Raw genomic sequence first — 25,164 nt, 5'->3', positions numbered from 1 at the left:
CTTATAATTTCATTAAAAAATACTTCGTTTCATTGCTTCCAGGTACTCTCGTCCTCGTGGGCAGGCCATTTGTTCCCTCTGGGGCTCTGCTTATAGTTGCTGTGTAATCACACACTTCTGAGTTTATTTCTTGGGCATCACTAGATCGATATTTTTTCATAATGTGTAGTGTCTTCTGTTTACTCATATCTCTATGCTATACTACTTAGCTCTGCCACTTCCTGTATTCTTAGACATCATGGTCTTTCAGTTTGGTCCTGCCCATCATTTCCTAGTTTCCTACTGGTGGCTTCCACTTCCCCTGGTGTATCACCACTCAGAAAACCGGCTGATTTCAAGTCACCCTGGATGTCTGGGTTCAGGGTGCTTTTCTCTTCAGGACCCTGTAGAGCATCTCAGGTCATTGTGCTAGGTACTTCCAATACTCCTGAGTCGTTCTAGTCTAAGCAGACATATCCCCATATCCATGGTGAAAATGTTGTTGGTTTCTGACCACCCTTAAGTGTTTACTGTAATTTCTCTTTGGATTTCTTGATCATTATTCAGTCATGTGCTTTTCTATGTTATTGCTAGAGTACACATATGAAAGCTCTATTCCTTGACAGCTATTTTAATTGGAAATCTTATAAAAGATTTTTCTAAAATTTCAATTTAACAAACATATTTTGAGCAGTCAGTAAACCTGTATCAGAGCTTACAATGTGATAAGCACTGTGATAAAAAGAAAGGATAAAAATAGTTCTTCTCCTCAAAGAGCCCACAATCTAATGGAGGAGACAACCAGCAAACAAATATAAGAAACAGTTAATGGAGGGAAAACACTAGAATCAAGAGGGATTGTGACAGGTTTCCTATAGAATGTAGGATTTTAGTTGGGACTTGAAGGAAGCTCAAGAAGCCAGTAGGCACAAATAAGGAGGGAGAATATTCCAGGCATGGGGGAACAGATAGAGAAAATGCCCAGAGCCAAGAAATGGCATGTTTCATTCAGGGAACAAGAAGGAAGCTAGTGTCACTGGATCAAAGAGTATGAGGAGAGGTGGAGGTTATGAAGGGCTTTGAATGTTCATAGGGAACCATAGGAATTTACTGAATATGGCAGCAGGGGTGGGGTAGGGTGAGGGGAGGTGACATAGTCACACCTGTGCTTTGGGAAAATCACTTTTGGCAGCTGAATGGAGGACATTCTGGAGTGAGGAGAGACTTGTGGCAGGCAAACCAACCAGCAGGCTATTGCAAAAGTCCAAGCATGAGGAGATGAGAGCCTGCTCTAGAGTGCTGGCAATATCAGAGGATAAAAAGGGAGCATGTTCAAGAGATGGTGCAAAGCTGAAACTGAGAGGCTTTTCCAACAGACTGGATATGGGAGAGCGGAATCAAGGATGACATCTAGATTATAAGCCTGGTGTCTAAGAGGATAGTGGTGTCCTTGATAGTAAAGAAGAGATCTGGGAAGGGGGGGAGAGTTTAGGCAGAAATAAATGAGTTCAGTTTGGGACATGTTGAGTTTAAAATGTTAACTGGATCAGTTTGAGGTGTTTCCATGGAATGATGAGGATGGAATTCAGATTGTAGGACAAGTGAGAGAAGGTGGATGCATCCATCACAGACAGCCTTTTCAAGAAGTTTAGCCACAAAGGCAGATGAAATATGGAATGATAGCTGGATGGAAGGGTCAAGTGAGGGCTTTTTGAAGATAAGAAAACATGGGCATGTTTGAAGGCATGTGATAATGAGCCAATAGACAGGGAGAGATTGAAGATAAAAGAGTGGGGATGACAGAAGAGGCAGATGTTGAAGGAGATGAGATGGAACAGGATTGTTTGTATAGGTAGAGGTTTTTGTCTTGCCAAGAGTAATTCCACCAATTCACGTCAAAAAAGGTGAAAGGATAGTATCAGAAGGCATCTGAATGATATGAGATGAGGAAGACAGGAAAAGGGGGAGAATTTTTCAGTAAAATATGAGGCTAGGTTCTCAGCTGAGAGGGTGGGAGATTCGAGAAGGGGTAAAAAGAATTGAAAGAACCCCTGTAGAGAACATGATGATCAATTCATAAAGGAGGTGTGGGAGAATTACCTAGCAGTGGTGACGGCTCAGTTGAGGTTGTGTAACATAAATCTGTAGTCAACCCCATCAGAATGGTTGTATGATTTTCTCCACCTTGATTCAGCAATATGTGAGTAAGAGATAAGGCTAGTAGGAGTGATCCAAAGTTGAGGCTTGACAGGTACAATGAGCAATATGATAAGAGGGTCAGGGACTCAAGAGAAGAGAACAGGGTAAAGCTGAACTGGTTCACCAGAGGGTCAGTATGGGGAAAGGAGAAGAATGTAGCTACTCTAGGGAAGATCACCAGGGAGAGAACTGAAGGGTCAAAGGATTTAAAGTCATAGTGTAGATAGAGTATAGGAAGGCAGAGGGAGAGATGGAAAGCAATGAATTATGGTCAGCTAAGGGAATTTCAGAGTTCCTAAATATGGAGATGGTACAATTGTGGGTAATGGCAAGATCAAGGGTATGACCATCTTTGTGTGCTTGAGGACCTAGTTAGTTCAAGACTCTGTGCTAGGCCGTAGAGGCACAAATTTAAAACAAAGCCTCTTCTTTTAAGTAGCTTACAATAGAATAGCCTATTTTAAAACTACTGCTGTTTTGGGTAAAATTTAGAAATTATGGGGTCAGTTCTTTTCATTTCAAGCATATACCAGCTTCTAAAAACAACAGAAAACTGAATCTTTATAACCACAACTATCTCAGTTATCCAATTCCCATTCCCACTATTCATCACATAATAGCCCTCCATTTCAATGTGGGTTTTATGGGCTTGACATACTGATTTATCTTTTGTAAATTAATGTCAGTGTCAATAAAGAATAAGAATAATGTAAAGGAACTGTATTTCCAAGTGCCTCATCCTAACCAACTGAATAATTACTTTTTCTTTTAAGTGTGAATTTGAGGGGGTTTTATTTGGAGTTTTTACTCATTAATGCTGTTTAACATTTTGATTTTCTCTTCCTTAAACAGAGCCACCTCATATCAATGGATCAGATCATCCAGAAGAGATATCTGTAGTTGTTAATAATCTCCTCGAACTTTTCTGCATGGCTTCCGGTATTCCTACTCCCAAAATTACATGGATGAAAGATGGACGGCCCCTACCACAGATTGATGATGTTCAGATTCTTGGAGGAGGAGAGGTGCTTCGACTACCTAGCGCTCAGGTAACGGGTTAAAATGTTGCAACTGCATTTTCCCTTTACTTTGGACTTCTCATCTTTAAAAAATGTAGAAAGGTTAGGAATTAGTAGTTTGAGGGAAACACTAAAATAGCTTTGGATTTTGTTTTTATAACAGATCTAAATAATTTTAGCATCTCTTTATTTACGTGAAGGACTTTTGCCCTCATACGAAGACAATTTTGGTCCCAGAAGGACAGTGTTTTGTTGGATCACTAGGGATTATGGCCTCAAGTGGCTCCTTAGGGTTTCCTTTCTACATCGCTACTAGGTGGTACTGACACTTGCCATGTCACTTTACTTCCACTAGATATGGATATTCTAGCATCTTCCAGCCTCTATGTACTCTCTTTCCAGGTTACAAGTTCCTATCTATGGGTAGGGATATTCTAAAAATAACTCATAATTTTCTTTCATTTTTTCATGCTACCACACACTTTGATCCTACTCTCCTTTGCCTCCTTAGTATATAACCCAAAGAAACCACTCAGTCATCATATAAGTATTAATATCTGAGCAATGGGAGTAACCCTATATGTTTCTGTTATAGCCTGAATTTTCAACTCTCCACCCCCATCCTCTTCTATGTCATGCCTTTTTCGCTGTGGCAGGGAAGGGGAAAATATATGCACCCGAGGGCTTTTATAGCAAAATGCTAGCCAGACTTCTCAATTTAAAGGTCACATGTGGAAGGGCAAGTTGTCTCAGAATTCTCTGGTCACCTAATCTAACTTCTCTTATAGATACTGCACTCAACTCCTAACTAGTTATCATGTGTATCTGCTGCTAAGCTTGGTACCCCAGCTGAGGCAAAGTTGAAGTGAATTGCCCAAGATAACATAGGTGAGATAGGTAGCACAATGTATAAGAGTACTGAACTTGGAGTCTGGAAGACCAGAGTTCAAATCCTACCTCAGACAGTCACTAGGTGTCTGACCCTGAACATGTCAGTGAACCTGTCTGCCTCAGTTTCCCCATGTATAAAATGGGGATGAAATAGCATCTAGAATTAAGTGAGATAACATATGTAAAGTGCTTTGCAAACCTTAAAGCACTATATAAATCTAACTGCTACTACTACAGTCAAGAAGCAGGACTGAAATTGAAACCTAAATCCTTTGACACCAAATACATTTACAAGTATTTTTTCACTATACCATTGTATACTGCCTCTCATCATGCTGAATAAGTTAATTCCTAAATTACTAAATTTGTGCCAGCAAAGTAGATTAATAACCTAGTGAGATTTTAATAAATATTTTGCATATGACAGCTGCTTTAAATTTGTGCCAGCGAAGTAGACTAATAACCTAATGAGATTTTAATAAATATCTTGCATATGACAGCTGCTTTACATTGTTTGGACAAATACATGCACAATTTTATAACAATATTCAATTAAAAAATTCCAGTGGGAAAAATAAAGTTGAATGCTCCCTCAAAATTAATTATAATAGAATTTCTGTCATATGTAAACAAAAATATTCAGGCCTTTTCATATGTTGGCAGATGGAACATTATGATGCCTTCTAGGTCTTTAAGAAACGAATAAGCTCACACAACAATGTCTTTCTCTTGTCCTTGCTCAGTTAATAGACACATTTACTAATGAAATTACATGTTCATATGCTTTTTTCATTGTAGTTGGAAAAGTGGGAAAGAAAGCTTAGTTGAACTCTTTAAAGTTTTGTTTTGTTTTGGTTTCCTGTCATTATATAGGAAATGCTCTTCAAATTCTCTTCAGGCTTTTCCCCTTTCATAACATCCTGTTTACCCGGGACAAAAAAATCAAATCTGCTTAAACTATTAAGTTACCAACTTAATCAAAACAACACTATACTACAATCAGTCAGCAAATATTTATTGAAGCACTACTAATGAAAGGCATTAATGTTAGGTACAACTAGGACAGAAATGTCTGGTGTGGCTGCCCTCAAGAACTTTGTTTTGGGGAGCAAGGTATAGCCTGCATTTCCCTTATATTTAACCATATTTGGATGAGACTGGGATAGGTGCAAAGCATGATATCAGCTCAGCCCCCAGGGATCTAATAATCGTCCCTTTATTCTTCCTCAGCCTCTGGTATCTCAAAACAAGAGAGTCAAAGGCAACAAGCACACCAATTCCAGTCATCACAAAATCCTAGGCCATATGAGTTCCCAGCATGGCAGAGTCAGTGTTTGCTGAGAAAAAAAAAATGTGTGTATGTATGTGTATATACATGTGTGTATATCCTCTCCATCTTTTCTTTCCCTGTACTCATTCCCATCCACCTCAGTCCTACCCCTCCATAGCCTACATCCTCTTCTCTTCCACTCCATTGCATCATCTGAAATCCTCATCAACAAACTGCCTTTTATCCTACATCTTATCACTTCATACTCTACATTTTATCAAGCTATCAGAAACCTGGCTTTCTTCAGAAGACACCTATACATCTACACCTACAAGACACCAATCTAAGATTCCTCCTTTTCTCATGCCTCCCAAAGCATTAGGCCAGAAGGAAGAATAAAGATATTCTTTGCTTCTCATTTCCAGTTCCATACTATCCCTCTGCCATCACCACTCAGTAACCCTCTTCCTTTGAGGTTCACCTTTGAGGTTATCTTTATCATATAATTCAGCTCCTTTTCACACTCATATACTAACCTCCAGGTCACACTCCCTGCTTTCTCAAGTTCAACACCTAGCTCACAGAATTACCTTCCCTCCCACCCCACTGACCTCATATTTGGGGTTTTTAACATTCTTGTCAATGTCTCTTCAAATGCTCTGGCCTCCCGTTAGTTCATTGATCTCCTAAACTTCAATGACCTTCATCTATAAGCTGCCTCAGCCACACAGGGATAATGAAGTTGATCTAACCATCATCTACCACCATTATCCAGAAATCTGAAATTTCTCTTTTTGATCATAGTCTCCTATCCTTCCATTTTTCCCTGTGACTTCACCTTCCGAACCTATTCCTCATTAAGGGTCCCTCTAACCTGGTCTGGGCTGTATTTCTTCCTATCACACTCTCAACCCTATGGTTGACTAGTTCAACTATTTACTATCAATTATCACCTAATCTTTTGCTTTATTATCCTATTAACAATATTACAAACTTGCTATATCTGGCTTTTATCTACCACGTGGCTCTCTTGCTAGGCTTACCTTTCTGCTCATTCTCTTGAGCACATCTCCCCCCAGTTTTCACCTTCAATGATGTGTTAATGAACCCTGTGAGCACTAGATTTTCTGTCAAAAGATCATTAGTGCACATCTCTGCTCTATTACCCATGTGTCGGTTCATAAATAATTTCAGTTTCTTTATCTGCAGAATGAAGGGGTGGGACTAAAAGATCCCCAAGGTCTGTGCCAGCTCCATATCTATGATCCTATTTTCTTTATTGCTTTTGGCAATAGAATGAAACCAACTCATACTCCTCTCCAAGGAGAGCATGGGACTTGTCCTATTTAGCTATAAATTATTTTGTCTTTTAGTTTTATTTATAATGAGAATGTCAGAATTCATTTCTTTGATTCCTCCAGTAATGAGTCAGCTCAATGGACACTATATCTCTCACATTTAGTCTACCAGCAACTAAGTTAGTCATATGTGGACTGCTTATTCATTCATTTATCCCCTGTTCGCTTTTATTCCACTCTGCCACTCTTATGGTAGAGTGCTCCACAGGACTAGGGGTCATTTTGACATTTTCGTTTTTCTTATTGATTGCTATGGTAAAGGAGTCAATCATCAAGTGATCTGTCTACTGGTGACAGTCTTCTCAATCAACGAGGCTGGTTCTCAGAGAGCTAATATAGTCTGTGTCTAGGACCTATCTCAAAGCTTTTCCAGAATAGTAGAATTTTTCAGTTTGTGTTTTGTTAGTATAACTTGTAATAACCCAGGGTCACCTCCATATCATGCTACTGTTATTTGTAGGGGCAATTTTGGTAATATACCTATTATAACAACATTTGATTTTGGTAAAACAAAACAACACATAATTTTCATAGCATCTGATATTTTGGGATTTTGCCAACATTCTGCAAAATTATAAAACTTGAAACTCCCGCATTTCAATTCTGCAAGTATTTACTGAGCACCTACTATGTGCTCAGCACAATGCCAAAGTGATATACTCAAGGAGCTTATATTCTCTAAGTGGAAATAAGACTTCTCCAAAGAAAAAATATGTCAAGCAGTTATGGAATTATACAAAGTTGTATAGTTGGGTGCCAAAGTGCCATGCAGGGCAGTGGGGAATAAGGGGAGGTCAGGAAGGAAAATAATGTTTGCTGTAACTATCAGGAATAGTTTCATGTAGGACATAGGACTTAAGGTGGTAGAATCTGGAAGAGTAGAAGGAAGACCATTATAGGTAGGGGAAGTATCAAAACAAAGGCAGAAAGATGAGAATAAGCAGAGTGTGCGTTGACTTGACCTGTTTGTATAGCAGTACAAACAAAATAGGTAGATAGGGCCCATTCATGAAGTATTCTGAAAGCTAAGCAGCATTTCTGATTTATTCCATGGATACAAGAGAACCAGTATAGGTGAGTGATTTGGTAACAGGTAATCTATTCTAAAACTCCATCCAAACAATTCCCAAAATCCCACTTTTATAGCTTTCAAACTCTCTGAAGACACAAGCTTACCCAAATACTTCTTTGTAGATACATGAACTTTGAATATAAGGACAAAAAAAATTTCCACTATCTCTAGGGGGGCACTCAGGTAATAAATGAAAGCACTCTACTTATTCATTAAAAATTACTCACTGAGAAGGGAATGGCATTTCAGAGGCATTTACATATATATATGCAAACGCCATATGAATTAGAACTGGGAAACTTAATGAAAAATCTGGATATTTAACTTACCATCATGCATATTTCTTTTTTTAATGGAAGTTTTCAGCTTTTGTTTAAACGTCTGGCATTGTATAGTTTTTACTGGACTAAGATTCTGTCAAAGACATTAACTTAAAACAGACCTCTTTGTTGTAATATGCATGTACATGTATTATGAATGCTATATGTGTATATATGCATTTTATTATTGTGTTTGATTTTTATGATCTATGCTGCTACTTTTCAAATTTATTTCTTTTTATTCAAGAATTCTCCCAACAGACTTAATAAATTTATATTACAAACTATTACAAAATCTTATCAGATGCATATAAATTGCAAAATTTCTGAGATGAAATATTGAAATTGTGTTGCAAAGTAATAGAACTAAGTATCTCATCAGAGGTTTAAAGGGATTTTTATAAGTGGAACAGAAACCCAAAAAGATAATGAACTCCTCAATCTTTTGAGAATCATTCTTTCTTCAGCTGGTCTTTGGAGACTGTGGTTATTCTCTTCCTGTTTTTATACTCATTATAAGACTAATATGTTACAGACATATTTTGCATACATGATAAAATAATTTTTTTCCTTTAGGTGGAAGACACAGGAAGATATACATGTTTGGCATCTAGTCCTGCAGGAGATGATGATAGAGAATATTTGGTGAGAGTACATGGTAAGTTTAGCCAGAAGTTCTGCAATCATCGTATGTCCTCATTAGGCTACATAGTTGAATATAACTTAATACATGTTAGGTATGTTCGTATTTTTAAATTTTCTTTTCTCTTTACTTATTTGGTCCTGATATTCTTCCACCTCTCACTCTTCTACATGACAAACATGGGAAAGGGACACACTGGAGCCAAGCTGTTTTGCTCTAGCTTCGGTGCATAACCTTTGAGCCTAATGACCAACTTGGGGGATAGATAGACTTAGCTTCAGGTTATGGTGCTGTCTCTGTACAATGAAATGCTGCCTTTAATAGACATTAATTTTCACACTTAAATTTTGAGGATTGGTTGAGTTGGTTAGGAAGAATTAAGTATGATTGAACATGTAATATTAGTAGAGGTGAGTAGATATTTTTCAGCATATATTTTTTTCAGTATATATTGACTCTATATATTTAAAAACACCATATGAATCTAGAGAAAATTAGTAACAAGAGTTTATGTTTACTTAACAAGTCCTTTCAATAATATAATACAACATAATATAATATGTTCTAAGATGCTTCTGGTTAGTTTTTTGTGTTTTTCCATTGACTGAATGGTAGAATCCCCAATCAAGTAATACAAGAAGTAATATGATGATTTCTGAGAGTAATCTGGAATCCTTTTATAGTCGAAGTTCTTAATCTTTTTCTTGTCATGGACTCTATAGATGCTATTTCACAACAATGTTTTTAAATGCTTAAAACATATAAGATTACAAAAGAAAACATATTAAAATATAGTTATCAAAATATTTTAAAGAAACACATTCACAGATTCTAAGTTAAGAATCCTAGGTTTAGTGGAAAAAAAAGAATGATGTAGGAATTAGGAGACCTTGGCCTTGTCCTAGTTCTGCCATGAATTGTGGAACCCTGGACAAATTGCCCCCATCTTTGTGCTTTAGGTATCTTATCTGGAAAAATGGGGATAATAAGACTCATTCTGCCTCACAAGGTGGCTAAAGACTCACCTGAGTGGTCAGGTGTATGGAAATACATATGGAAAGGCCCTGAAATTTAAAACTGTTCTCCAAGCATATAAGGCATTACAAGTGAGAACAAATTGTTTTAAGTTGCCTTATATGTTTTATTTCCTATGAAGTTTTCAATGGGTTTGTTGTCATACACAGTGCCACCTAATATTGCTGGGACCAGCGATCTTCAGGACATCGTTGTGCTACAAAACAGACAAGTTACACTGGAATGCAAATCAGATGCAGTACCCCCACCCATAATTACTTGGCTTAAAAATGGAGAGCAATTACAGGTAAATTTCATATAGTTTAGCTTGACAGGCATTTTGTTGAGAAAAAGAAAATCAGGCTATAAATTGCACTGGTCTTACCCTTCCCCTACAGAATGACTGTAACTGGAATGGGTGGTATAGGACCCAATGGGGCTAGCTATTTAGCTCCATGCCATATATCAACATTCTAAAGTTCAGAATGCTTTGTGATACAAAGTTGAATTTGGTCATTCCACTGCAATTCTTCTCTGAGATGATGAAAGCTCTCAGGGTCCCCAAAATTTACATGACATCTGGTGGGCCCTCTAGATCCCTGGTACTGACCTAACATCGGACTTTTCTAGTTGGCAGCATGCTTTCATTGACCTAGACCTGTTTCTGGATCACTCAACAGAATATCCCAAAACCCTTAAAACCAACTTGGGCTCGATGGAACTAGGATACTGCTTCCTAAAGGAAAAGACATACTGAATTCTCTAGTATCTCCATAACCCAGTACTTGATTGATTGACATTAAAATTATCCATGTGACTTTTTAAGGTCTGCTTGATTCAACAGAATATGATGCTTTTATCTGGAATGTTTTGCCTTTGTCTTAAGTGTTGAATTCCTTGATTCCTCTTTCTTCTCTTTATTCTTCCTCAGTCCCATGAACAAATATCAAAATTCTACTGGTGCTATGCTGAAAGGTTTACCAGGCAGAAAGAAAAGGAAGCAGTTTTATCTTATAAAAAGAATCATAGACAGGGACTTCGGTGTGGATTTAATTCCCTTTTAGACAATGATTAGTTAAGTCATTATAAATAAATATATGTATGAAATACATACTGTTTGCCCCTCTCCTCAGAATGATTTAGTAAAGTAACATCTACGAGTCACATGCATTTGTTATTCAAACATATCTGAGTCTTTGTGACCCCATTTGGGGTTTGCTTGGCAAAGATACTGGAGTGGTTTGCCATTTCCTTCTTCAGCTCATTTTACAGATGAGGAAACTGAGGCAAACAGGGTGAAGTAACTTGTCCCTGGTCACACAGCTAGTAAGCGTCTGAGTCTAGATTTGGACTCAGGTCCTTCTGATTCTAAGGTTGGCGCTCTATCCACCGCAGCATCTAGCTGCCACAAAGTCATAAGCACAGTAGAGTGCTAATCTCAAAGTCAAGAAGGCCTGAGTTCGTGGTCTAACGTCTGACACATGCTAGCTGTGTAATTATGGGTAATTCAATTTACTTCTCCATGCTGCTCCCAAAGCAACTCATCTGTATCAGGAAAGGCAGCTTTTAGTGATTTAGTGATTTAGAAATCACAGGTCAAAATCACAAGTTTTGCATGTTTCATTTGGGAGAAAGCATTTATGGTAAAATAACATTATCTGACCTAACCTTGGGCTTTTTTGATGTATTAAAAATGATCATATTGGCATATTACATAAATTGTTATAACTATATGTTTCATTTATTTAATTTAGGCAACTCCACGAATCCGTATCCTATCTGGTGGGCGATACTTACAGATCAACAATGCAGACCTAGGGGATACAGCCAGCTATACCTGTGTTGCAAGTAATATTGCAGGAAAGACTACTAGGGAATTTGTTCTGACTGTAAATGGTAAGAAAAAAGCATTCACTTGGCACATTTTAAAAATGCAGCCAAATATTTCCATAAAAATTAAAAGTAGAGATTTATTTTAACATTTTACATGCTAAATGCTAAATAACATTTTATAAGCTAAATCACTTAATTGCTTTGAAACCAAAGATTATTTTGTTTCCATATAATGGTCATATTTCAAGTGAATTAAATGTAATGAAAATTATAAGAAGGTGTGTGTGGTCTAAGCTGTGACCCAATCTCAAAGGGCACTATATAGAACGTTGACTGCTTTTAGGAACAGCCCTAGAATTCTTAATGCCTGGTGTCATTCAGAACAAAAGTGTTTGAAGAAGGCATGCACCTAATCCTTCATTTGTCCAACCTATTTTTCATCTCACCTATATTGACTGTGGCCTGGAACTAGATATTTTTTGGTTAGAAATAATCATCTCTAGTAGATAAAACCCAAAGACTAAGCTTTGTCAACTTTGAAGAAGACTATTTCAGATTTTCTCCCCAAAATATCACTTTAGATGCATTACCTGTGCAATTATACATGTTGGTGAATGACCAACACAGCTCATGTCACTAATGCCAACATTCAAATTCAGGTTTTCTGTTCCCAGATGAACTCAGTGTGTAATAAAGTGAACTGTACTGGGTCTAGTAAGATTGATCACAGATGTGTTTCTTTAAAAAAATCCCACTTTCTGTTCTTCATTTCAAGAAAAGTTGTGCCAGTGTCAACATTTTCAAACTATTCTTTGGGCCAAGCAGGAACATGAAATATCATCTTTAATTTGCATCAGACCAAATCTGATTTTTATTGCAACTTCTTGCAAGCAACTACATTTGTCTCACATGATAGTAGAGTTTTATAGCTTCTCCTTTGTAATGGACACAAGGTATCTTGAATAATGTAATCCTTAACTTTCAGAACTATAAACTGATTTTATTTTTGTTGCACAAATCAGTTGCAGGCAAATCTACATATTTACTCAAAGTTTACCTTGGGCTAACCTTTTCAAGACCTTAAGTGAAGATGTGTTTCTGGTATTAACTGAATGTTTTGTATGCAGTTTCTCCGACCATAAAAGGTGGCCCTCAGAGTGTTGCTGTTCATTTTAATAAATCAGCTATATTGGAATGCATAGTTGAAGGTGTACCAACCCCAAGGATTACCTGGAGAAAAGATGGAGCTATTCTAAACGGGAATAATGCCAGGTAATATTGAGAGAGATAACTAATTTTAAATAAGCTAGAGTCTTCAATTGTGTAAATATTCTTGAGGGGAGTGAAATGTGCTGTGAGGCTATAAGTATGAATTCTTGAACCTTTGTCTGATACTTTATTTTTAGCCTACTATATATTTGGAACAACCACTGTTCTCCTTACTCTAACATTAATGGTGGAAATATAGTTGAGAACGATGTGTAGGACTGTGAATATATTTAAGATGGATGGCCAGAGCTTAACAATGAATCTCATGTTTAAGATCCTCAATTATGAGCCCATTTGCTCTGAGATTTGGTAGTGTTTGTTTAATTCTATTAAATTATTGTAAATTTGCCCAACCTAGAAAAGGGGTCAGGACTAGGAAAAATTTAACTAAACAAACTCTTTAAAAATAAGGGAAATTATGTGAGACTAATTGAGGAGATTTGGTGCTTATTCTCCTCAGCATGTTATGAATGAAACAAGCTTTGTTTATGGACTTTATTTTAGATATTCTGTCTCAGAGAATGGATTCCTTCATATTCACTCGGCACATGTCAGTGACACTGGGAGGTATTTATGCATGGCCACCAATGCTGCTGGAACAGAACGCAAGCGAATTGATTTACAAGTCCATGGTAAATATATATTTATAAACACTCAGGAACTGACAGTAGAATTAGAAAATTAAGGATTTAAGTTAGTTGTTGATATTTTGTGCTGATAGTTTTCATGTAGACCCTGACATTCTGGGTTATTTAAGTTCATTACATTTTATAATAAATAATCAAAGGCCTTTGTTTTCCTGCTGTGGTTAGTACGATGAGCCAAATATGTGAATTTAAAGAACTTTATTACATTACTAGCTAGAAATATAAGAAAAGCTACAAATGAAGTATTTGAAGGATTTCAGATTTAAAGTAAGTTTGTATACAGGACAGAATATATTCTGTTGGATTTGTTCCTTATTTGGTGACACTTTTTTTTAGTCCCTCCATCTATTACTCCTGGACCTACTAATATTACTGTTACTGTAAATGTTCAAACCACTCTGGCATGTGAAGCTACTGGAATCCCAAGACCATCAGTAAGTTGGAAGAAGAATGGACAATTTCTTAATGTGGATCAGAATCAAAATTCCTACAGGTGAGAAGTAGTTCATCCTAAAAACTTTATTTCCCCTCCCCTATTCTCGAGTGGGAAAATGAAGAGAAAATGAGAGAGAATTTAAATTTTCATTCATGACCACAGGACAAAAAGTACATGACGAGGAAAATCAACTGATAAACACACCGCTGAAATCTGTTTCTTAACATGGAAACTATCCCCCCCAACATAAAACTTGTATTTCTGCCAAATTTTCCCCAAAGTGACCAATAATCTCTTATGTGTCAAATCTAATAGTTCTTTCCTTCAGTCCTCATCTTTCATGACCGCTGCAATATCTGAAGACCCTCTCCTTCTGTATACTCTTCGTTACGACCCTTCTGCTTTTTGGTTCTCCTCCTCTATCCTTGTTCTCAGCCTCTTTACATTCGGGACTTACCCACTATGCATATACCTAAGGCTTTCTTGGATGCTCTTCTCTTTTTTCTTTAGTCTTTCTCAAGTATCATTCTTTGTGCATAACCCAAAACCTACATACAATGGCATGTAAATTACTTGGGAAAGCAGTAATTTTGATGTGGTTTCATTCTGTGACTGCAGTGGTCATGCATGTGGAACTAACACTGACACTAAGCTGGCTCTTAATGTCAAATCTGGACCAGATGAAACTTGATTGAGCTGAATTCACCACCTTTAGTTATTTTACCACCTTTAGATAGTTTTCTGTCAGCTGAGGGCTAGATTTCATGCAAAAGTTATGTATAGCACACTCTTTGCATTACCAAGACCTTCTCTGAGACCCTTTTCAGGTTTTTTTCTTTGATTACTCAGATCTATTCAGATATACTGTTTTAGCCTTTGTGCATGTTATTCCCTTGATTTTTCTTAAAAGTGGATGTTTTAAAAATTATTTTAACATTAATCTATTTTGTACAAGCTTCTATTATCACTCCCTCCCATTGCCCCATCCCAACTGAAAAAAAACTAAGCTTGCAACAAACATAGTCTAGCAAAATAAATTCTCACATTGACCATATCCAAAAAATGCATGTTTCATTCTAGATTTTAAATCTATTACCTTTCTGGCAGGAAGGAGATGGTATAATTGATCTTCAGTTTCCTGGACTCATGGATTATGATTGCATTAATCAGAGTTCTAAAGTCTTCCAAAGTTGTTTTCCTCTATTGTGTTGTCATCATGTAACCTGTTATCCTAGTTCTGCTCACTTTCCCCTGCATTAGATCACAGAGGTCCTCCTGGTTCCCTCCCAGACTGTCCATTTTGTCATATCCATTTGTCATCCATTTGTAGAACAGTAATACTCGACACATTCAGAGAAATTATTTGTTTAGCCATTCCCCAAAAGGGGGTATTCCCTCAGTTTCCAGTTTGGAGCTACTGCAAAAAGAACTGCTATAAATATTTTTGTAGGTATTGGTCCTTTTCTTTCAGGACTCTACTTAAGACCACATACCAATTATCTTTAGGAATGATGAAAATTTTCCCTAAATAAAGTACATTTTATAACGGTTCATTCCACTTGAAGAATCATAAAATCATAGCATCATTCTTTGCAATCACTATGAACTCTCTATACCAAAAAATAAACAGGATGAGGAGGTGGAAAACAACGAGACTTCAGGTACAAACCTCCATTTTTTTCATCTCTTCTAGGGTAGCAGTCTGTAGTCTGTATGAGGAATGCTAGGACTAGTTGACGATTTTATTTAATAACAAAGTTATCTTAGAGGAATCTACATGTTTTAACCAATGCCTTGTGAAATAAAAACTCTTTATGAAATTACTAAACAATTCATTACATCCTGTGTAACTCAGATCTTTAAAACATCTCTCCTAGGCTGTTGTCTTCAGGATCACTAGTAGTCATTTCACCTACTGTGGATGACACTGCATTATATGAATGCACTGTGTCAAATGATGCTGGAGAGGATCAGAGAGCCATAAGTCTCATCGTACAAGGTATGACTGTATCAGAGCAAACATGCAGATGTTTATTATAACTGCCATTACATCACGGGCCTCTATGGCCTTCTTGATTCTGTGGCCAAGTAGCATCCACTAGAAAGTGTAATGCTGGATAAAGTGGAACAGACGAGTTCCTTAGGAAAGAACTCCATGTTTGACAAGATCACCTGGGAAAACTGAGAAGCAGTCTGGCAAAAAGTAGACTAAGACCAACACCTTATCTTATATTCTACAACATGTTCTAAATAGATACATGAACTTAATATTCAAATCATACCATAAAAAATTAGGGCAGGAGCTAATCATATACCTCTCACATCTATAAGGAGGACATGAATTCTTAATCCAACAAGAATAAGAGGCACATATAAAAATTAAAATAGATAATTTTGGTTGCATCAAATTAAAAAGCTTCTGCACAGATAAAATTAATGCATATATGACAGAAAGGGAAGAAGCTGAATTTAAAAAATCTTGTATCAAATCTCTGTAATTAGAGTTTGGTATCCAACACATATAAGCAATTAATAAACATATTTGAGACAATTAGCCATTCCCCATTAGATAATTGGTCAAAGAATATGAACAAATATTACAGTCAGGTAGCATTCACTATAAAAGAAAAAGCAAAAGCTGCATACTAATAATGTTTTAGAAATTTGTAAATCTGAAAAATACTTACAGTATTATTTATTTTTTCTTCTTTTTTAGTTCCGCCTTCCATAGCAGATGAAACTACCAATCTGTTGGTAACTAAACTGTCTCCTGTAGTGATTACTTGTACTGCTTCAGGTGTACCATCGCCCTCAATTCACTGGTCAAAGAATGGAATAAGGCTGCTTCCCAGGGGAGATGGCTACAGAATTCTTTCTTCAGGTATTCTGTCATACAGTAATATAATTTCAACTAGGGTACTGAAACACTGAAATGTCAGTCTGAAAGGTCTGTGGTTTATGTGAATTTGTGATTCCACAACCGAAAGTTATCTTGTCATAGAATCTTCTTTATTCCACTCTTACATACTTGTATTTTGTTTTTAAATTATAGTTATTTCTACATATTTCTTATGCAGCTAGGCCACAAGCTCCTTAACTTTGATGGTTCCCACAAAAGGGCCTAGAATGATAATTTGCATATAATAAAAACAAAAATTACAGAATTTTAGAGATTTAGGGACCTTAGATGCCATCTGACTGAATGCCCAAAGAGGAATCCATTTTACAATGTAACCAAAAAGAGTGGCATGTAGCTTTTTCTTAAAACAGGAACAAGGAACCTACAACTACTTGAGGAAGACCATTTCACTTTTGGAATGATTTCTAAGTTTTTTCTTCTCCATGTTAAATATACCAATTCTTCCAACTTATCTTTACATGATATAAACTTGATGGCCTTCATGATCCCAATTCTTTTGTTTGGTGTACTCATCAACTTAACAATGCTCTTCCTTAAATTTGGTATTTGGAACTGAATACAGTACTCCAGATGTGGTCTGACCAGGTCTGAGTACAACAGAATTATGTTCTTTGTCCTCAATTCTAGGCAGCACAGTATAGCCCAAGTCTGGATTTATTTTCCTGCCTTCCATGGCCTCAGCCAGCCTAAGATTCTCTAAGGATGGGAGAGAATCGGTCATTTTGTAGGCAGCAAGGAATGAACAAGAAGATAGGAAAAGATTAAAAATGAGAGACAATCATTAATATGGTGAGGTATCCACGAAGTCAGAAGGGGATAGAGTCAAGTGCACAAGTAAACATGTAGAGGGATTTTGCATTGTAGAGTAAGGGAAATGAGGGAGCCCTCACTAGCCAGGTTATCATATGTTTGGAAGAGATGGTAGTGCTAAGGTGGTTGGGGAGCATTAATCAGTTGAACAATATGCATTTATTAAATGCAAAGCACTGTGCTAGGTACTGATGTTAAAAGAATTTTCATTTTTTTAGGGAGATAGCATATACATACATCAGAGGCAACAGCAGGGTTAGGTAATAGTGGATAGAGCACTGGATGTTAGAGTATTCAGAAATTTAAATCTTGCCCCAAACATTCTAGCTATGTGAGCTAGGCAAGCCCCAGGGTTTTGTAGCACTAATGTACAGTGGAATGAATACTGGATTTAGAGCTAACCCATGTCAGCATGTTACAGATGAGGACACTAAGTCTGGGTTGTATTATGCATGCACCTAAGTGGCAAAGTGGATAAAAGTGCTGGAACAGGAAAACCTGAGTTTGAACATTTACTCATACACTTACTAGGTAAGCCTAGGTAAGTCACTTAAACTCTCTCAGCTGCAGTTTCCTCGTCTACAAAAGGGGATAATGGCACCTTCCTTATGTGGTTATTGAGAGGATCAAATCAGATAACATAAATAAAAGTGCTCTGCAAATTTTAAAGTCCTAGGTAAATGGTAGCTATCATTTTGTGACTATATTATATACAAAATAAATACAAGGTAGTAGGGGAAGGAAAACACTAGCAGTTGCAAGGGATCAGAAAAGGCTTCACATAGAAGGTATCGCTTAAGGTGACATCTTGAAAGAAGTGAGGGATTCTCTGAGGCAGAAATTAGGAAATAGTACATTCCAAACATAGGGGATGGCCATGTAAAGGCATGTAGATAGAGTACCATTTAAGGAACTGAAAGGCCAGTTTAGCTGAACAGTAGAGTGTGAGAAGAGAAGTTATATCTAATGAGGCTGAAAAGATAGATTGGGCTTGAGTGGGGATGGTCTTTAAAAACTGATTTTATTTGAGTAATAGAGTATGACTAGAATTTGGGGGACAGCAACATGATAAGAATTGTGCTTTAGGAAAATCACTTTGGCAACTGTATGGAGAATGGATTGGAGTGTGGTAAAGAAATGGGAGAGACTTATTAGGAAGCCACTGTAAGAGCTCAAGCAAGAGATAAATTAAGGTGGTGGGAGAGTAGAGTGAAGTGGTTGGATCCAAGAGATGTTGTAGACATAGAAACAGCAAAATCTGGCAATTGATTGGACATGTGGGAGTGAGAAAGAAGAAGGTGTTGAAATAATGCTGAGGTTACATAACTGGTAGACTACAGGATGGCAATAACTTTACAGAAATAAGGAAGTTTGTAGAGGGGAAAGTATGGAGAATATGGGAGTTGTGTTCTTTCCATTTTCAAAATTAAGCTCTCCCTGGAGCATTAATGGTAGGGAATCAATCAGGGAAGGATGGTGATAATGCATGCAATACTTCTCTTACAGGAGTTTTGAGGGGAAAGTATTTTATGAACTTTAAGGTTCTCAAGAAATGTGAATTATTATAATTGTTTATTAGGTACATCGTAAGTGTTCGTTGGAAAGAATGAAACTTGTATATCTATATTGACTGAGAACAGATATAATAGGGCATATAAAAATCTTTTTCTCCTGTGTGAAGGTTTCCTCTACATAAAAGATGTGTCAAAGAGATGAGCCATAGTAGAAGCTGACACCTCTCCAGGATACATTTGTTTCTGAATAGATAAATAGTCCTCTAAGTAGAAGGATTGGAAATATTACTAGCAAGGTTGCACAGCAAAGTGTTTGGATGTAAATGAGATGAGATCTGGATAGTACTGCTAAACAAACTTGTTATATTGCACCATGTCAGTATACATCATGTCACTGTGTCCATTCTTTCCCCAGGGGCAATTGAAATAACGGCTTCTAAATTAGACCATGCTGGAAGGTATACCTGTGTTGCCAGGAATGCAGCTGGCTCTGCACATCGGCATGTAACCCTTCACGTTCAAGGTAAGAAGGGTCATTTATGCAATAAATACCCACTTATTTTTAATGATTCTGATCATTCTTGAAACAGTATTACTGTCTAGTGCAGTAAAACTAGATTCATATTTATCTTGGGAAAAATCACATCAAATATTTAAAAACAGACTAAGAAAGGTACAAAATGATAAATTACAGACTAGCCCCAGGGTTTTGTAGCACTAATGTACAGTGGAATGAATACTGGATTTAGAGTCAAAGAACTTGGTAGATTACATAATCTCTCTGGGCTTTAATTTCTAACATGTCAAAGAAAAGTGTTAAACTAAATAGTTTCTAAAGCCCCATTCAACTTTAAATCTGTGGTCCTCTGATCAGCTGAAGGTCCTTCTCCTTTTCTGATTTTGTGAAATCTGGTCCTACTTACCTTCTGTTGCTATTTTTTAAGTAGAAGCTCACTATACCAGCAGGCCACTGAGCATGCAAGGTGGTCTTTGTCTCTCTCTAGGACCTCTCCGTTGCTAATTCTCTAGAATTGTGAAGTAAGGCATGCCTAATTCCATGTCTCTAATAGATGTTTATTTCATAGACTTACATATTCCAAACTCTGTATTTGATTTTTCTTAGAGCCTCCAATCATTCAGTCCCAGCCAAGCAATCTAGATGTCATTCTGAACAACCCAATTTTACTGCCATGTGAAGCAACAGGGACACCCAGTCCTGTCATTACTTGGCAAAAGGAAGGCATTAACATCATCACCTCAGGTATCAGTCACTATTTGATACATATATAATCAGTCTTTTACGATTAAGAAGTTGTTCTGATTTTTTTTAATTAAAAAGGATTCTAAATCTTTGTTCTTCAAAATTTTAATATAGGAGAAAGTTATACAGTTCTTCCTAATGGTGGTTTACAAATCACCAACGCTGTTACTGATGATGCTGGTACTTATATGTGTGTGGCTCAGAATCCAGCTGGTACAGCCCTAGGCAAGATCAAGTTAAAAGTCCAAGGTATGTTGCTGAGTTATTCTTGTGTTGTTTAGATTTGATTTTTTTTATCAAACGTAATTAAAATTATATCACTCTTTCCCCCAAGGAGTTCAAAGAACAGCATAAAACATTTCATTTTTTTCTTACATCATTTTATAAAGTAGGGAAGAAGCAGGTGATATCCCCATTGTACATGTTAGAAACTGGGAAAAAAATCACATCATCTTTGGAATATATTTGAACCTCAACAGTTAGTGCAAGGTAATCATTGTGTCCATCTCCATTCAAGTACAGAGTATATACTCAAGTGTTTTTGCAGTTTTAGTACAGAAGACATTTTAAATTATTTTTAAAAATTTTTCCTTTCACAATTTTCTTGGACAGTTGTCTGACCTGTCATCCTGACTTCTGAATGATATTGAGCATTTTCAAGTAAAGCCATTTATAAGGCACCAGAACATGCAGGCAATTTAGACAGTTCAGTGAAGTATTTTTTAAAAAGCCAAACTAATTGTTGCATTTCATGCAATTGACTAGATTTAATTAGGAAAATTAAAAATTTTTGTAACCTTGCTTTTTTGCCTCTTCCCCTTTGCATTGTGGCAATCTAGAAGAAAGCTGAAGTTTTAAGTTACCAGGACTTCTTAGTTTTCTAGATAGATGACGTTAAAATGAAATTATTTTTACATCCTATAGGTATAGCCTTACTTCAAGGAAGGCTTCATGTTGAAATCAACTTTTTGAGGTACAAAGTAAAACTAGAAATGGATCCTGAGCTACATAATTTGTATTTGCTGTATCCCTAGTGCTTAGCACAGTGCCTCACACATAATATATTTTTGCTGACTGACTGATTTTAGTATAATTCTTCTGATGAATTTCCCAGGTGTTATAGGTCTCATTTGCCTAATAATTATAAATCTAATTTTCTTGAATAGTTCTTTTGGTTTTTTATCACTCCTGAAAAATTATTAATGAAGGGAAAATTATTTTACAAAAATAACAACTCATTGGGTTTTATGTAAAAGGAAGTAAAATATGAAAATTTTTCTAATTTTCATTAATGCACTTATTCATTTTTTGAAGTTTTGCATGTAGTTTAAACAAACTTACCAGTCAATAATGCAAAGATAACCAGAACCGATTTTGCAGCTGGGGCATTTCTCATTCTGTATAAATATATACTTAAACATTGTGATTACAAAGCACAAATTAGAGTGCATAATTTAAAGTTTCTAACTGGGTAATTCACAGGGAGTTAATTATGAGTATTCAGCTCTCCTATAACAGTATTATAAAATACTTTAGGGAAAGTTGAAACTTCCACGACAACATAAGCCGTTTCCAGCTTAGTCCCCTAATCATATTTTTCCATCATTCACTTATTAAATGTTTAGAAAATGAAAAATGTAGTATAGTAAAAGGCACTATACTAGGCATTATGGGGGTTATAAAGAACCTCCTATTCTTCAGAAGTTTACACTCAAGTTAGGAAAATTAGACATATGCAAAAATAACTATAATAGGGGAAAACACATAAGACTTCAGTTGTCTGGGTGTTACCAAAGTAAGTGCTCTGGAAATTCAGATGGGGGAAGATTACTTATGCTGGGGTAATCAAGAGAGGTGTTTCACCATGGAGGTGGTAGAATTTGATTTGATTATTGAAAGATAGGTAGATGAAGACCACAGTGGAAACAGCAAAGTATGGGCCAAAGCCGGATAGGACATTATTGTAAGGAAAGGTATTTGGAAGAGATGAAAAGTTTTCTTCAAATCTCCAAGGAGTTTATTTTTTTTGTACCCTGTGTAAATGGAAGGGAAAATTCAGACTTGATACAGATGTTACAGTTAATATTTTTGCCAGGCTAAGAATGAAATTTATAAATCATCAGTGCTATATGCACACATGCTATTTCCTGAGTTAATGCACTATAGATTATATATTTATAATCTTTTCTTTAAAAAAGCTTAGGGGAACTTACTTGCTGATCTAAAGTAAATCAGTTTTGATGCTGGAACAAAATGTTAATAAATTTCAAAAAACTTTTACATTATCTCATTTAATTTGCTCAAATAAAATAAATATGCAAATAAAATACAAACTGTGTACATATCATTATTTTGTTCAAAAATTAGATTTAACTCTCTGAGTATCTTTTAGTTCCTCCAGTCATTCGTTCCCATCCAAAGGAATATGTCATTTCTGTGGATAAGCCTGTCACTCTGCTGTGTGAGGCAGAGGGCTACCCACCTCCTGACATCAGTTGGCATAAAGATGGGCATGAAGTGACAGAGTCAGTTCGCCAGAGAATCCTCAGCTCTGGGGCCTTACAAATTGCGTTTGCTCAGCCTGACGACACAGGGCAGTACACATGCACGGCAGCAAATGTGGCAGGATCACGTAGCTCGAGCACCAGCCTCACTGTCCATGGTAAGTTGTACTAAAATGAAATTGCCTTAGACAGGTTCGTTTTCATGGCATAGAGAAAGAAAATAACGAATATCAAAAAAAGTAGAGGGCAAATTACTGAGTGTAGACAGGGAAAGATGGGTGGAATTTGTGTATATCAACTTGTTCTTCGTAGTTACCAAATATTTGTAAGTTTGTGAGAGAAAGAATTTAAGTTTTGGAGTCCTCAGATTTTTTCAGTTTCCCTGCCCCTCAGCTTTCAGCAAACCTCCCCCACCCCCAATTCATTATGAAAGGAAATAAATTCTAGAGTTACCATGCATATGCACACAAGAGATAAAGAGATAAACTAACTTCAATGGAATAAATAGCAGTTTACCAAATATTTCTTATACATCCTTGGCAAGTTTCTCATATATCCTGGGAGAATTCACACCCCAAGTTGGGAACCCCTGACTTGGTTGTTAAAATAGATATGGTACTATCAGTCACTTTCCAAATTATGTTTTTATAAATCATCTTTGGGGAGCAGTTAGGTGAGCAGTGGGTAGAGCGCCAGGCCTAGAGTCCAGAAGATCTGAGCTCAGATCTGTCCTCAAATACTTACTAGCTGTGTGACCCTGAGCAAGTCACTTAACCCTGTTTGCCTTAGTTTCTCATCAGTAAAATGAGCTGGAGAAAGAGATGGTAAACGATTCCAGTATCTCTGCCAAGAAAACCCCACCAATTCCAAGGTTTTTGAGAAAGTACAAAAGGTTATTCACATTCAGTCTAATTCCTTTAGAAGTAACATCAGTGCTTAGGTTGCAAGGATACTACTTTGATGCTGTAAGAATTAAATCTGCCTTCATCAGTACTTTCTAAGATACTTAAATCCAAGTTCAAATAAGATAGTAAATAAGGCACAGTAAGGAAATGACTTAATGTTATGGTTCACAAACAAATGAAGCCAATGTTAAAATTCTCTTAGCTGTGTAAATGTAAAAGTTGAATTTCAGTGTCTTGATTTGGTTGTATTTGCATGTAGTGGAATAACGGAATGGAATACGCTTGAAATACAATAACAATATGGTATTTTTTCCTTATCATTTTTATGAAATTTAATACAGATTAGGTAACTGCTTCATCATGATTTTTATCAGTTATTCTTAAGCAGTAATTCTATGATGCATATCCTGCACTGATAGTTTACAATGAATTTATTTTTTTTACATTAAGGAGATAGGAGCAGAGAAAAATCAGGAAACAATTCAGTTGATGGAATTATTTATTACATTTGAAATTTGTTGGACACATAATTAAACCGAAGAATTGAAATACAAAGAACAATTTATGGATGTGTTAACTGTTTTTCCATGCAATGAACATTAGCATATTTTTTAGGTTTTTATATACTCGGCAAAGGAGGGAAAGGCTCGTAGATAGAGTAATGGAGGAACTTTATAGTCTAACCCTCTCATTTTTACCAATGAGGAAATCAAGGCCCAGAGGCTTAAGAAACTTGGCCCAATGTCTCACATATAGTAAATGACAAAGCTAACATTCAAACCCAAGTGCTCTGACCCCACCAACATCCAGTATTCCTTCCACTATACAGTGCTGTTGAGATCTATACCAGTGAGAAGAATAACTTTACCAATGAAATAACAAATCCATCAAAGCATTAAAATATTTACTTTAATACCAAAAGAATCCACAATTTAATCCATATGAGTTTTTTTACCAACCTAGATCACAAACCCATCTACAATTTGGCAGGTGATCATTAATAATTACTGTGGCTGAAAATTGTATTGCAGCTGATCTGGCAGTAAGCCTCTCTAAATCATATAGGCCACTGCCAACTGAGTATGACCTGCCAAAGCTTGTATTCTGCTGGCAAAGCCTTTAGGAACCCAGAGTCACCTGCACATAACAAAGGTCTTTAAGGAAGAATTCGATAGAGGATCTGGTATGTATACAATAGAGAATGAAAATCAGGGCTGTCTCACAGTGAAGGAATTTGAGCCTTTCAGAAGCATACTTTGTAAAAGTGTAATAAAAATTCTACCTCTTTTCAACTAAGATG

The 25,164-nt window shown here is 36.5% G+C and overlaps 1 protein-coding gene across 1 annotated transcript in view; it reads left to right on the top strand.

The window, feature by feature from the left end:
- HMCN1 (hemicentin 1) overlaps positions 1–25,164 on the top strand; it is a 495,504-nt gene that overhangs the window by 390,968 nt on the left and 79,372 nt on the right. The window contains 13 exon segments of the mRNA XM_020984406.2: positions 3,031–3,227; positions 8,685–8,766; positions 9,936–10,072; positions 11,520–11,661; positions 12,726–12,870; positions 13,372–13,499; positions 13,851–14,007; positions 15,828–15,949; positions 16,667–16,831; positions 19,610–19,717; positions 20,318–20,455; positions 20,570–20,704; positions 22,848–23,117. Coding sequence (XP_020840065.1) covers positions 3,031–3,227; positions 8,685–8,766; positions 9,936–10,072; positions 11,520–11,661; positions 12,726–12,870; positions 13,372–13,499; positions 13,851–14,007; positions 15,828–15,949; positions 16,667–16,831; positions 19,610–19,717; positions 20,318–20,455; positions 20,570–20,704; positions 22,848–23,117 — 1,926 coding nt within the window.

This window comes from Phascolarctos cinereus, unplaced genomic scaffold, assembly GCF_003287225.1.
Source record: "Phascolarctos cinereus isolate Bilbo 61053 unplaced genomic scaffold, phaCin_HiC Scaffold_5;HRSCAF=322, whole genome shotgun sequence".
NCBI lineage: Eukaryota > Metazoa > Chordata > Mammalia > Diprotodontia > Phascolarctidae > Phascolarctos > Phascolarctos cinereus.
The sequence above is the reverse complement of the archived record's forward strand: the minus strand, read 5'-3'. Positions and strand labels throughout refer to the sequence as shown.